Genomic DNA, 12,810 nt, shown 5'->3' with positions numbered 1-12,810 from the left:
TTGATAGTCTATCCCTTTTATTTCTCTGAAGGTGAAATCTTGGTTTGAATTGCTTCTGGCAGATCTTGTGTTCTGTTAGGCAGTCTGCAGCATGGCTTTTCAGTGCAACAACCTTGTTTGCTGCTGTGCATGTTTCCATGCCATGCGGTGTTGCATGTTCCATGCCATGCCATCCAAGTTGGGATTTACTATTTGTGTTTGCTTCTCAAGTTCTCTTCCACCAACTGAACTCAGTTATTTTCCTTCTGCCCTGCCACACTTTGATGTTTTTCATTGCTCTACATACCTATTCCATCATCTGCTGGGTACACCTTGTACTTCACTTCCCTACCTTCTTCTCATCTAGGTTTTAAATTCTGCCTTTAAAGCTAAGAGGAAGTTTCTTGATAGTATTTTCAGATGTTCTCAATCCTCCAAGATCTTCTTTGCCCCTAGGCTGCTGTTACAGATTTTGGTGATCACCTTCTCTACTTCCATTCTCTGTTTTTCAAAACATTTCTGCAAATGGGATAGAAACTCAGTTGCACATCTGCTCATATCTAGTAATCCTTTCTCTAGAGGAAGTCTTGATTCAAATCCAAGAATTGTTACTGCTACTCTCTGCTTTGGGCTGCTGAGATAGTACAGGTTGATTTATGGTTTCAAGCCCAGTTTCAAAACCCTAAAAGCCAACATTAAAAAGTAGTCATAGCATACCATTTTTGAAAAGACACAATAAAACTCCTCCTACCTTGCTAGCAGGTGGTAGATACTTACTGGTTTTTGGACATCTGTTGTGGATATCTCAACATGGGTTTCTGCTGGCGACAGAGAGACTGCTCTATGTCCCATTTGCTTAACTATCCTAAACAAACTTTGGCACTGGAAATCCCCTCCTAAACCAGATTATATGCGCAGTCTTGGGAGAAATTGTCTCAGTGGACCATCAAGTCTCTCCAAGAGTATTTTATAGGAGATGAAATAAGTTTGTTCCAATAAAGAAAAGTGTACTGCAGTGGATGAAGGGACTTGTCATAGTTTCACTGGTTACACCATCAGATTTGAAGATTCATAACCCTTCATGTCTTGTTCCATTTACTTTACTCTTCTTAGATTTTATCTAACAAGCAAAAAGCTTACGTTAGGGCTTTTTGTAAGAATGTTACCTTGCACGGAAGTGTTCTCCCAGGAGAACTTGCCTTTTTGTTTTTTCCCCGTAAGGGTCTAAGATCTGAAAAGAGACCAATAATGTGAATAATGATAAAACCGGTTACTCTAACCCATGTCTCAAAGGCATCTCTAGGATATACAATTGAAAATAAAGAATTAGGACATCCAAATATCTCCTGTTTAGGAGGAGAAATAGAGGAATACAAGCTAGAAATGTCACTGCCCCATTCCTGATCTTAAAGTCTTTACTGGATGACAGAAGAAAGTGTGTGTTATTGAGATCTCATGCTGTATAGAAATGCACCTTAGATATTCTCTCAAATATTCCTGTATCTTTAAGAAAAATCTAGGGCCGTTTTGGGCTTGTGAGTCATGGAAGACTTTGACTTGAAATAGCAAACGGCTTTCTATCCATGACTCTAAGCTGGGAGCAGAAAGGGAGAGCCAGTAGCACACTGCAAGAGTTTTTCCCATTATATAAGTTACACACAGGCTGAAAAATTCCTCAAGTCAACTTAATTTGTTTTCTTCTGCTCCCGGAAAAAAGAAAATGACCATTTAATTATTGGGAGAAAAAAATATCCTACTGATTGAGTCACATTAGTGCAATTTAGTTTATCATTTGATCTATTTGAGAAACATGGATGTAGTGCAGCCAAAGATGTTATTTAATGTTTAATTGGATGAATCCAAAGTGACAAAGCACCAAATGTCCTCATCAAAACAAAGACTGCTAGTATTCTTTGCTGGTGTTAGTATACAGGACAAAATTAATCCTGCTTTCTTCATATGTGTCTCTCATATGTACTTTTACTTTTCTGTGTTTACAATGATCCATATATTTAACTTTGCATCCTGGGACAGTTACAGAGTAGTTGTAAGAGCAATAACTTGTCAGAGCAAATTCTTGTAAGTGCATTTTCCATTTGAAGACTATTTCCCAGGATTTTTTTCTGTCATTCCTGAAATCCAAACTCAGGGTTTGACCCAGCCCACTGAAACCTGTGTTTTTAATTTTACTACATTGCTTGAGCATGGCATAGCGATGCTACAAACTAGGCTGGCACCACAAACATGAGGCCTATGAAAGAAAGCATTTCAGAAAAAAACTAGTAATGGATTCACCTTTAATATTGTTAATGTTCATCATTAGGAAATTTAATACTCTACATTTAAGACATATAGTGGCTTGGGCACAGCTTCATGAACAGTGCAGACCATATCAGTCTGTGTTTTGAAACAAAAATATCAACAAAACTGGCTCTGATGTCAACTAGCCACTTAGCAATTAAAATTTTAATTGCCCTGCAATTAAATTTGAAACTACAATGTAATTAATATACAGAGTTTAATTTGCAAAAGCATAGCTCTGGCTGAGTGTCCCACAGCTCTGGGAATGCATTGTGGGGACCAGGGCAGCAAGGGAAGCTGTTCACTCTTGAATTTCATAGGAAAAGCTTCGCTTCACTTCACAAAAACTTAGTGCATCTTCCTGATATCTTGCAGACTGCCTCCAGTTTTCAAGCTGTCTTGAGTCACAACCAAAAGCTGTATGTATAAAACTGCAAAACTTAACTGTTTCAGAGCTGCCATTGGCAGCAGGGTGAAGGACCATCCTGGTGATTTGAGGCTGCGCTTTTTATAAGATGCTCCTTTTCTCAAAGCATTGCTTTGCTGGTAGCAGCCTGGACTTGCTTGTAGCTGACCAAGAGGAACACCATGCTTACTACAAGGCTTCTGCTCACCATTTGGAGGAGTTTCATCTGTTGGAGCTGAGCAGTGCACTTAAGCATGAATAATAGTGCAAACAGTGCATTCCATGAACATATTGTGGGGCAGCAAGAGTGGATGAATTTAGCTGCACCTACCACAAATAATTTTCCATTTCCTCAGCTAGTTTGCAAGCTGCTAAGAAAAGTTATGAGTTCTGGTTGACAAGTTAAAAAATGGATGGAAAAGAGCTAAAGCATTTGACTGCAGAAATTTTATGCTTAGATGAACGGTGTTTACATAAAAATCTGTGCAAAGGAATGAGGATAAGGCTTTAGCTCTTACTGTCCAGCATGATCACTGGGAAAAAATAAATGAGGATAAAAGGGGAAGATGGCTGGTCTTTGAATACTAGGAGTGAGGGTAGAAAATTGCTAGCATAAAAATTTCTTTTGCCAAAAGTAAGGTGTGATTCAAATGACAGAGCCTGGAAAAAGTACCAAAAAGCCTCCTATATAATTGAGACTCCTGAGCATCTGCCAAACCCAAAATATTTTGAGTTAGGTATGGTTAAACTGATTTTGGGCAGCTGTTTCTGTTTGGAGCAAGCTGGCTGCTTCTGGAGGCATGTTCTCCTCTGTATCCTCACACTGGTCACCTTCTGATGTTCATTTTGAGAAAGCCAAATGGATGGAACCCTTTGAGAATTGATTCATAAAACCTGCCTTTCTGAAAGTGTGTGTCAAATCCACTGACATGATATGGCAAAGGCCCATTTCACTGCTCACAGGACCATTAATGAAGTGACTCATTGAGCAGATGATAGCCTCTATTAGCAAAGGTAAAAAGATTTTTTGTTTATTTTATACTCGTCTGTGTAAAAAATAACTTTCATTGTTTTCCATAAATATGAAATAGTTTCTCACAGCTAACATAAAAAATGCATAGTTTGAGTGTAGCTAAAGCTCCACAAAATCAACTCAGCTGTAAATTAAATATCAATGTCAAATTCAATAATGCTCAATGTTTTAGCAGAAATGCAACATTTTCCAGTCTTTTCTTCTTGCCTCAAGTAAAGCATCACTTGCATCATTTAGTATTTGTTTCATGGAGATGTCAAACCAAATTGCAAATTTATCTTCTTTAATTGATCAATATCATATTGCACTTCTTTAGGTTTCTTTATCTGCTTGATACATCAAAGAAAGCAATTTATTTCCTATATTGAAAGCTGTACTGCAAAGGCTACCCACTAGAAAAAGAAAAGGGGTAAAATCCCTTCTGTTTTTTAGCTAGGTTTTTTTAACCTTTATTTCCACAAGAAGTGAATTTAGTTCAGTCTGGACTTTATTGTTAGGTATTTAATGTTCCAGATTATATTTTTATAAATAAATATTTTTATTTATAAAAAATAATGATAAAAATAAATTGACTTGTAAAGGGAAGGTAGCCTTTACAAGGAATAGAATTGGGGTTTGTTTGAAGCTAACAATAAATCAACAACCTCTAATTTAATTATTAGGGGAATTTATTAGCTCTGAAGTACTTGATTATGTATTTTTATGTTTCTTGATTGCTTTACTGTGTGAATGTAGGAGAGTGCATTCATTGCAGACCTTTAATAGGTTCTAACACTGCAGTATCAATGGCCAGTATTAATACTCAATGTAATATGCATATCCTTATGCTTCGTTTGCATTTACACCTTGCCATCCTAAGTATTTCTTCTTGCCATGATGGCAGCTGCAGAACTCTGTGCCCCAGACCACTGTAACTGACCAGCATCTACCAAAGCAAATGTAATTTTCTTTTCCTTATAACTAAGTGTATGTGTACTTATAGGAGCATATTTGCTGCTGTACTAGTGACAATTTTAGAGACTTGCTCTTAAAATTGAAATACATACTTATTTTCTGGTAGTAATTTCGTAATAGCATAATAGATATATATACACACACACTTGCTTACTAGTAATTGTAATGGTTTAGGTCCATCACGGAATGAAAGACTACAATTGGTCTCAAGTACCAAAGACCTGAGGGTTGCTAAAGGGCAGGGAGAGCTTAATTGCCACTTAAGGTCCAGGACAAAACAGACCAGGCTACTGGGCTTGGGGAAGAAAACAGAAAATAATTTAATGCAACACCAACTAAAGCATAACCATAAACCCCCAAACATAACCAAAATAAAACAACACAGAGTGGTACAATGATGAAGAGTCCAACCAGCCCTTTAAGACCACCTTCTCCCCACTCCTCCTCTCTTCCTGGGCTCAGAGTCCTGATCTTGGTGTTTTTACCTCCTCTCTCCATGAACAGTCCAGGGGGGCAGGGAGTGGGGGTTTCAGTCAGTCTCTTCCTGATAGCTTCTGCCCTTTGTCTCTCCTCAGGGCAGGTGGGCTCTGCACCAGTCCTCCCTCCAAGTCTGTGGGGTACCTCACACACATGGCAGCCCTGCATGGGCTGCTCCAATGTGCATTTATCCCAAAAGCTGCAGCTCCTTTCTGCCTCTCCTGTGGGTCCTCTCTGTGGCATGGTCTGCACCATGGCCGCCTCCTCACATAGTCTCTTACCATTGGTGAGGGACTGACTGCACCTCTATTCCCTACCCCCTGTGCCACTGAGGGGGGAGGTAGAGATACCAGGATGGACTGTGTAAGTGCAGGAAGAGGGGAAGAGTGAGAAGGTGGTAGATGAAAGGGCTAGTCGTGTTTTCCATCATTGTGCCATACTGTGTTTTCTGTTCATTATGCTTTTGGTTGGTGGTAGATTAGTTTTATTTTCTTCCCCAAGTTGAGCTCTCCTCTTTTGCTCAGGACTGTAGTTAGTGATTGAGTCTTCTCTGTCCTTGGGGATCTTCATGAGTCCTCAGGACCTTTTCTCTTCCCCATTCTGCCACAAGTGATGGTGAGGGAGAAAGAGAGTGAGTGAGCAGCTGCGTGGGCCTTGTGCCTGGCTGGGCCTAAACCACGGCACTGTTACATACTATTACCCTCTTTCTTTATTTTGCTGTGGAAATATTTGAAGTTTTCTACTCCATTTTTGTTACCTTATTATGTGTCTAGTAGGGATATGGTGTCTAAACCTGTTTCTGAGTCCTCAAAGTTTGCATTCCTTGTTATTATGTTGTTTTGGTAGAGTAGCATGGCTAGGTTGGAATCATTCTTGCTTCAAGAGGTATTTTGGGGATAGCCGTGCAAATGTACACGCAGATACATAGGTCTGACAGGACTGTGTTGTTGAGAGGACAAGCTTCTTTTTGTGATGGTCGTCTTGCTTTCTTGTAAGCACCTCTGCATTCCCTCTGTCAAATGAATTTCCATTTTCTATTTTTGCAAGCATTCAAGGCGCAGTTTGGTGTCTAACATACAAGGTGCAGATAGCTATGAGGTGAGGAAGAGCCAGTAAACACTGACCTTCCCTCTTGCTGTGTATAGATGCATAAAAAGAAGTCAGTGATGCCCTAGGGAGCGATGTAGCAGGATCCCTTAAAAATCTGCTTCCAAATTTGGTATGAGAGGAGGCTTTTTAGTGACTGATAACATCTGAAATTATCAGTTTTCTTTCTTGCTCTTTATTTGTTACTGATGAAATGCTAGTTGTAAGTGCCATAACTCTGTAATGCCGCCCATGGGTGTACTCTGCTTCTCGCCATGGCATGACTTCTGTGTGCACAGGGTGGTGGATGTCTTTATTTCCTTCCCTTCTTCTAGCTCTTGTTTCTCAGATGTCTCCTAGGAAAACAGACTGAGAGAGTTGGGATTGTTCAGCCTGAAGAAGACAAGGCTCCATGGAGACCCTATAGTTGAATGTAGGTTTAGTATCTAAAGGGGCCAACAAGGAAGCTGGAGAGAGACTTTTTTTGAGGGCATGGGCAAGAAGTAAGGGTTTCAAACTGAAAGAAGGGAGATTTAGATAAGATATTAGGAGGAAGTTCTTCCCTGCAAGGGTGGTGAGGGACTGGCACAGGTTGCCCAGAGAAGTTGTGGGCTGCCCCATCCCTGGCAGTGCTCAAGGCCATGTTGGATGGGGTGTGGAAAAACCTGGTCTAGTGGAAGGTGTCTCTGCCCACAACAGGGAAGTTGGAACTTTAAGGTAATCTTTAAGGTCCTTTCCAACCTAGACCATTTGATGATGATGATGATTCTATATCTTTTGAAACCCCCAGACTGGCCTTGAGCTATTTTCTTTCCATTCAAGCCTTGCTTTTAAATCCTGCTTACGTGTCTTCTCTCGGCATGGTATTGGTAAGCAGATAAAGTACACTTGCTCTCATAAGATGAAATGTTCAGAAAAGAAAGGTATGGTGGGATGCGAATTAAATAATGGCCATGGGTCAAAGTAATTTTCATTTTGATAATAGCTATGTTATTCATGAATGAATGTTCTCGGGGATTAGTTTCTCAGTGAAAATGAAGAAAATTACTCCGTCGTTTTCAAGTGTGTTGTTAAAGACCTAGATCTTTTCCCTTTTTAACACAAAAATTGGAGAAAATGTCACCTGAAAGTGTAGTACATGAAACATAAAAGTTCACATTGAGCTTAAAGTACTAGTATTTTCTGACTGTACAGATACTCCACTAAGAAAATTCAAGTGTTGAAAGCTTATATATCCAACAGCTGGTTTTAACCTTTTTCTGAGTTTTTGCTGTCCTTCATAATACATTTAATTGGTTTTCAATTTGTAGGACTCTAGTGGTTTAATTTACAGTATAACTGAATATGTCTTAAAATTTTAGGCTGCAAGAACTTGATTTTCTTTTTAAAATGTTTTGGGTTTTTTTTTCCCCCACAGATGGGAAGGTTGAAGTGACAAAAGAAGGTGTGAAGCTGTGCACCATGGGACCTGGCAAAGTATTTGGGGAGTTAGCCATCCTCTACAACTGCACTCGAACAGCAACTGTAAAAAGTAAGTTAATTTTTGAACTTCTGTGTTGAATGACCCAGGATTTCATTGGGAAGTAGTATTCTTCTCACCTCTTCTTTGGAGTTACAGCCTCTGTTAGATATTCCACTTAACTAATTAAACTCTTCCAGGTGTGGATTATAGTATGTAATTTAGCCACTGTGAGTGGGAAGATGTAAAAGAAGTGCTTCACTGGATTCTTTTGCTCAGGTTTGTTCAAGTAGAGAACGTATGATGTTAATACAGCACGGTTAATGCTACCTTATGCAGAGGAGCCTGTAGCTAATACCACAGCTTTCCTTATGATTCCTGGTTAATCTCATGATACATATGGCTATTACTTAGAAGACCATATCTGACCCATGTAAGTCTTCAAAGGAAACTCACTGACTTAAACTTACATATTTTTTCTGGACAAATAATTGTTTTTCCCCCATTTGGGGTAAAAATGAAATCAGGAAAAAAACTTGGATGGCACCAATCCCCTGCTCAAAATCTTCAGCGCTTCTCTAATCTGGTTTCTTTTATGAATGTTCTGGGTAGAAGCCTGGTTTGCACAATAAGTAGAGGAAAAATCACATTTCTATTACAACATAAATATGTTTTCGTTCAAATTCAGATTAATAGTTGAGATTTGGAATATATGATATCACAGTGCTCCTTGATCTTAAGGATAAAAGTTTATTGTGACATCTTAAGCAGAGAGGTTTTATAAATAGTTGATAAATACTTTTGTGGTTTAGAGATGCTGTAGGGGAGAAGTTAGAAAGGTACAGATAGGATAGAATAATACAAAGACAAACAAGTGGTACCAAAATAATGAGACACGTGTGTCCTCTTCAGAAGAAAGGCATTTAGAAGTACCTAATTTTGCTTCAAAAAGAAAAAAGAGAACAAATGGACAGAAATGAAAAAAAAAAACAGGAAAAGAGATTTTTTTTTTTTAAGAACATACTATTCTTGATTTTAAAGAACTATTTTCATCCAGACAATCCTTGCCTTTTTACAAGTATTGTTTATTGTAGGTAAATCCTCAGCCACAATATATAGATAGCTCAGCAGCAGCAAAGTTTATACTTTGAAGTAATCCAAATTATTAGCAAATGCTTTGGATTAATCAAACAATGTGGCAAGTATGCACCTTGAACAAGTCATGCCTAGCTCAAGAGGGACAGCCCCAGCCCCTGTGACCTCCAGCCTACTTCAAACACTGTGATGACCTGCTCTTCTATGAGGTGTTTCATCTCCTTCTCCCTAACCCACTGAGGAACTGCCGTGGTTTGGCCCTGCTAGTAAAGAAGCACCATGACAGTCCCTCACTTGGTGCCCCCATTCATCCCGATCCTCGTTAGGATGGCAGAGGCCCCAGCAAAATGGGAGGAAAAAGATAAGCAAGGTTGTTGTGGATTGAGACAAGGGCAGGGAGAGCTCACTGCCAATTACGGTTCTGGGCAAAACAGACTCCAGTACTCGACTTAGAGAGGAAAGTGGGAAAGCTTACCTACAGGAAACAGAACAGAACAAAAGCAAAAAGGGAGTAGGATGATGAGAAAATTACAGCCAGCACTTTAAGATCTCCCTTCCTAGCTCACTGCTCCCCATAGCTCTACGTCCTACTCCCTCAATGGCTCAGGGGGAGGCAAGGAATGGGGGATGTGGTCAGTCTTTCACAGATGGGCTCTGCCGCTTCTCCCTTCTCAGATGAGGACGACTCCTGGCATTCTTCCCCTACTCCAAGGTCCCTCCCCCAGGACACCGTCCTTAATGAACTTCTCTGGTGTGGGCTCTTCCCAGCAGCTGCGGCTTCTGCCGATACAGGGTTCCTCACACGGGACACAGTCCTTAGTGAATATCTCTGGTGTGGGTTCTTTGCCAGGTTGCAGTTTCTGCAGATACAGGGTCACTCCCTCGGGACATGGCCTCTTCTGGGCATAAGAGTTGTGGGCTCCTCCCCACAGTTACAGCTTCTGTGAATATTGTGTCCCTTCCATGGGACATGGCCTTCTCCAGCCATAATCACTGCCTCTGGTTTGGGGCCTTTAACAAAATGAGTCACTGCCCCGGCTCAGGGTTCTTAGCAAAATGAGTCTCTGCCCTGATTTTGGGTTTCTAGCAAAATGAGTCTCTGCCGTAGGTCATTATCAAAATGCATCTCTACTGCTGATGCAGGGTCTTTAGCAAAATGCAAACAAATCTCAGCTTCACCAGTCCTCCCTGTAGAATGCAGGGGAGTCTCTGCTCCAGCACACCTCCTCCTCTCTTTCCTCACTGACCTTGGAGTCCGCATGGTCGTTTCTCTCACTCTTCCCACTCCTTGCAGCACCACCAGCTGGAAAAGAAGAAAGGACAGAAGAAGAAAGGAACAGGAAGAGCCCTTCTCTTCTGTCTTCTTTTTAAAAAAGTGATCGTGGAGGTGTCTAATTGGCTCAGCCCCAGAAGTGGGTCTGGCTCAGAGCTGGGGAGAGTTATGAGCAACTTCTTACAGGAGCCATCTTTACAGACCATTCCCCCTTACCAGAAAAGGCTGTCATGTCAAACTATGACAGGAACCAGCAGAAACGGTGGGACAGGAAGCAGGCATTGATGTACCCTCTCCTCCCCATACCTTCCTGCCCCTAGGTGCATTATCTATGTATAGCCTGTTTTTTTTTTTGCCAATTAAAGGTTTCCAGGGATTGATGGTGATGAATTCAGATAAGTTGCAGGTTTCTGTGATAAATACAGATATTGAAATTTGGAGAGAGCAGAGAAAGAGAGGAGATGGTTGAATCCTAGAAAAGAAATTGAGGGAATGATTCTTGTTCAGTTCCCCTTAAAAATACAGAGCTGAAAGGCCCCTGGTACTCCTACACCATGAGCACTGTGTCATATAATCCTGCATGATGAATCTGTTCCTGTGGTCACTTTAAATCTGTTTGTACTAGTGACTCCAACAGGAAAGAATACTGGCAGTAGTTTTTACTATCAGTTTTGCTGTTTACCTGCATTTTCACTTAAGTCTTGAGCAAACATCCAGATTGCCACTTGGCACTTAGTGTTGCCAAATCCTTTTTTCCTGGTTAAATTGGAGGCAGTAGTAAAATCACCACTATAACTGCACTCAGTTACTTTTCTTTGAGAAAGAGGCATCTACATTTACTGTTATGATCTGTTCCCTTCCAACTGGCATCGTAAAATTATGATAATTATGCACCTTCTTCTGCCGGCAGCCATTGGACATGTAATCTTGTTTCTGATGCCAGCAAGTGATTTTTATGTATTTTCTCTCTCTTTATTTCACAAGTTTGTAATTGGCTTTGTATCTTTTCAAGTGTGGTGACACACAAGGTCACAGCTTGACTTTAGGGAATTATTTCAGGTAGACCTAACCGAACAGAGGTCTTTGAGGTATGCAGGTCAATTTAGAACATATTACTGACTTAAATTGCTGCCGCTGCAACTAATAACTTCAAACAGCTGTTTGTTCTTTTGGCTAAACGATAAATGTCATGAATCTCTAGAAAAGTGAACACAAGTCTGAGGATAACTATGATCATTACAAGGTTTATCTCAGGAGAAATGAAAAATTGATAATTGTAATGAGAATAGACACCCAGTCAACACTGATGCTGGAGATGGTGAAGAAATGTCAAAGGGCATCATCCAACTTTCATTTAGAGAAACATTTTAAGTCAGGGCTTCCTGATTGTTAGGAGATAGATTTCCCTTATCTCCAGAGTGTCAGAAGTGGTTTTTGATGTGCTTGCCACTACTTTGTTACGAGGATGTTCAGTATTTCTTTCTGAAAAATGAAGTTGCAGCAAAGCCTGAGCGAATGATGTATTATGGTAGTGTAAAGCTCAGCATTGCCTTTGGGCCATAATGATGTGTCAGCTATGATGACATCTCTTGCTGTAACTTGTTTGTATGTATATTCTTGCTTTGCTTTTGTAAATGGTGAAGTCTTTTGTGTCATTACAGCATTAGTCCACATGGGCTCTTCAGCAACTGCTTGCTCTGTAGGAGATTGCAAACATAAAGGGATAAATCACTGTAGGTAGGACTTTGTCTTTAAAAGTAATTTGGAAGACTTTAAAATTTAATTATACTGATCTGACTCCTGCTTCATTACAACCTCTTTAATAAAATAAACCAAGTCTTTTGAAAGCTTGCCCCAAGACAATGATTATAATATTTTTTCAATATTATTACAGTCTTAAATAAGAGCAGGATGGGGTCTAGCCAGGGCCTGGGAAGAAGGAGCTACCAAATCCTTTTGTGTTTGGAAGCACTGAGGAGTGTAGGGCCAAATCTCATCACATGGCCTCAATTTCACATCTGATTTTTTTTTGTCATTTGGAAACTTTTGCTTTATGTTTCCAGATTTGACAGAAGGATGAACTGAGTTTTTGTAATGGAGGCTGATGCTCCACATATATCACTGTCATGGCTTTCTGAAGTGCTGTTGTTCACAGGTTGACTCCCGTTACATATGCAGTGAAATCCAGAACAGCAGCTAATTTCTCCCTCTCTTTGTATTAATTATCCAGATTAATTATTAATTATCAAATGCCTACATGTAAAATTCGATGCTGCTTGCAATTTAAAGCTAAATCACAGACTTATCCTCCCTGATTCCAATAAATAATTAAATTCAGTGCATTAGAATAAAGAAAACTCCTCTTACTACCGATAAATTATCTCACACTTGAAATGAGATCTCTAATCTTCCAGGGTAGTGGTATTCTCCAAATAAACCTCTTTACCTAGATATCTCAGAATGTTATTGTAGTCTTTTTGAGGAGTCTATTTAGAGTGTCTTAAAATATGAAAGGTGGTAAGGTGTGTTTTTACATCACTCAGAAATAGTGTTGGCATGTGAGCCAAATATTACAAATATGGTGAGTTTTGTGTGGTTTTGGTTTACCTCTGCTCTGGGTGGCTACTTTCTCTCTGTAACTCACCACCACCTACATAGGTTAATAACAGGATGAATGCTGACATGCCTGAAATCTCTGCCTTGGTCACCTGTTACCACCAAGGCAAACGTTGGTATGTGAGTAACTT

General features: G+C 40.0%; 1 protein-coding gene across 2 annotated transcripts in view; it reads left to right on the top strand.

Moving 5' to 3' along the window:
- The window catches only part of PRKG1 (protein kinase cGMP-dependent 1), a 523,150-nt gene that overhangs the window by 194,476 nt on the left and 315,864 nt on the right, over positions 1 to 12,810 (top strand). For both annotated transcript variants that reach the window (XM_062001370.1, XM_062001369.1), the window contains exon 3: positions 7,654 to 7,767. In XM_062001370.1, the coding sequence (XP_061857354.1) occupies positions 7,654 to 7,767 (114 nt within the window). The remainder of the gene's footprint in view (positions 1 to 7,653; positions 7,768 to 12,810) is intronic.

Source organism: Colius striatus, chromosome 8 (genome assembly GCF_028858725.1).
Source record: "Colius striatus isolate bColStr4 chromosome 8, bColStr4.1.hap1, whole genome shotgun sequence".
NCBI lineage: Eukaryota > Metazoa > Chordata > Aves > Coliiformes > Coliidae > Colius > Colius striatus.
The sequence above is the reverse complement of the archived record's forward strand: the minus strand, read 5'-3'. Positions and strand labels throughout refer to the sequence as shown.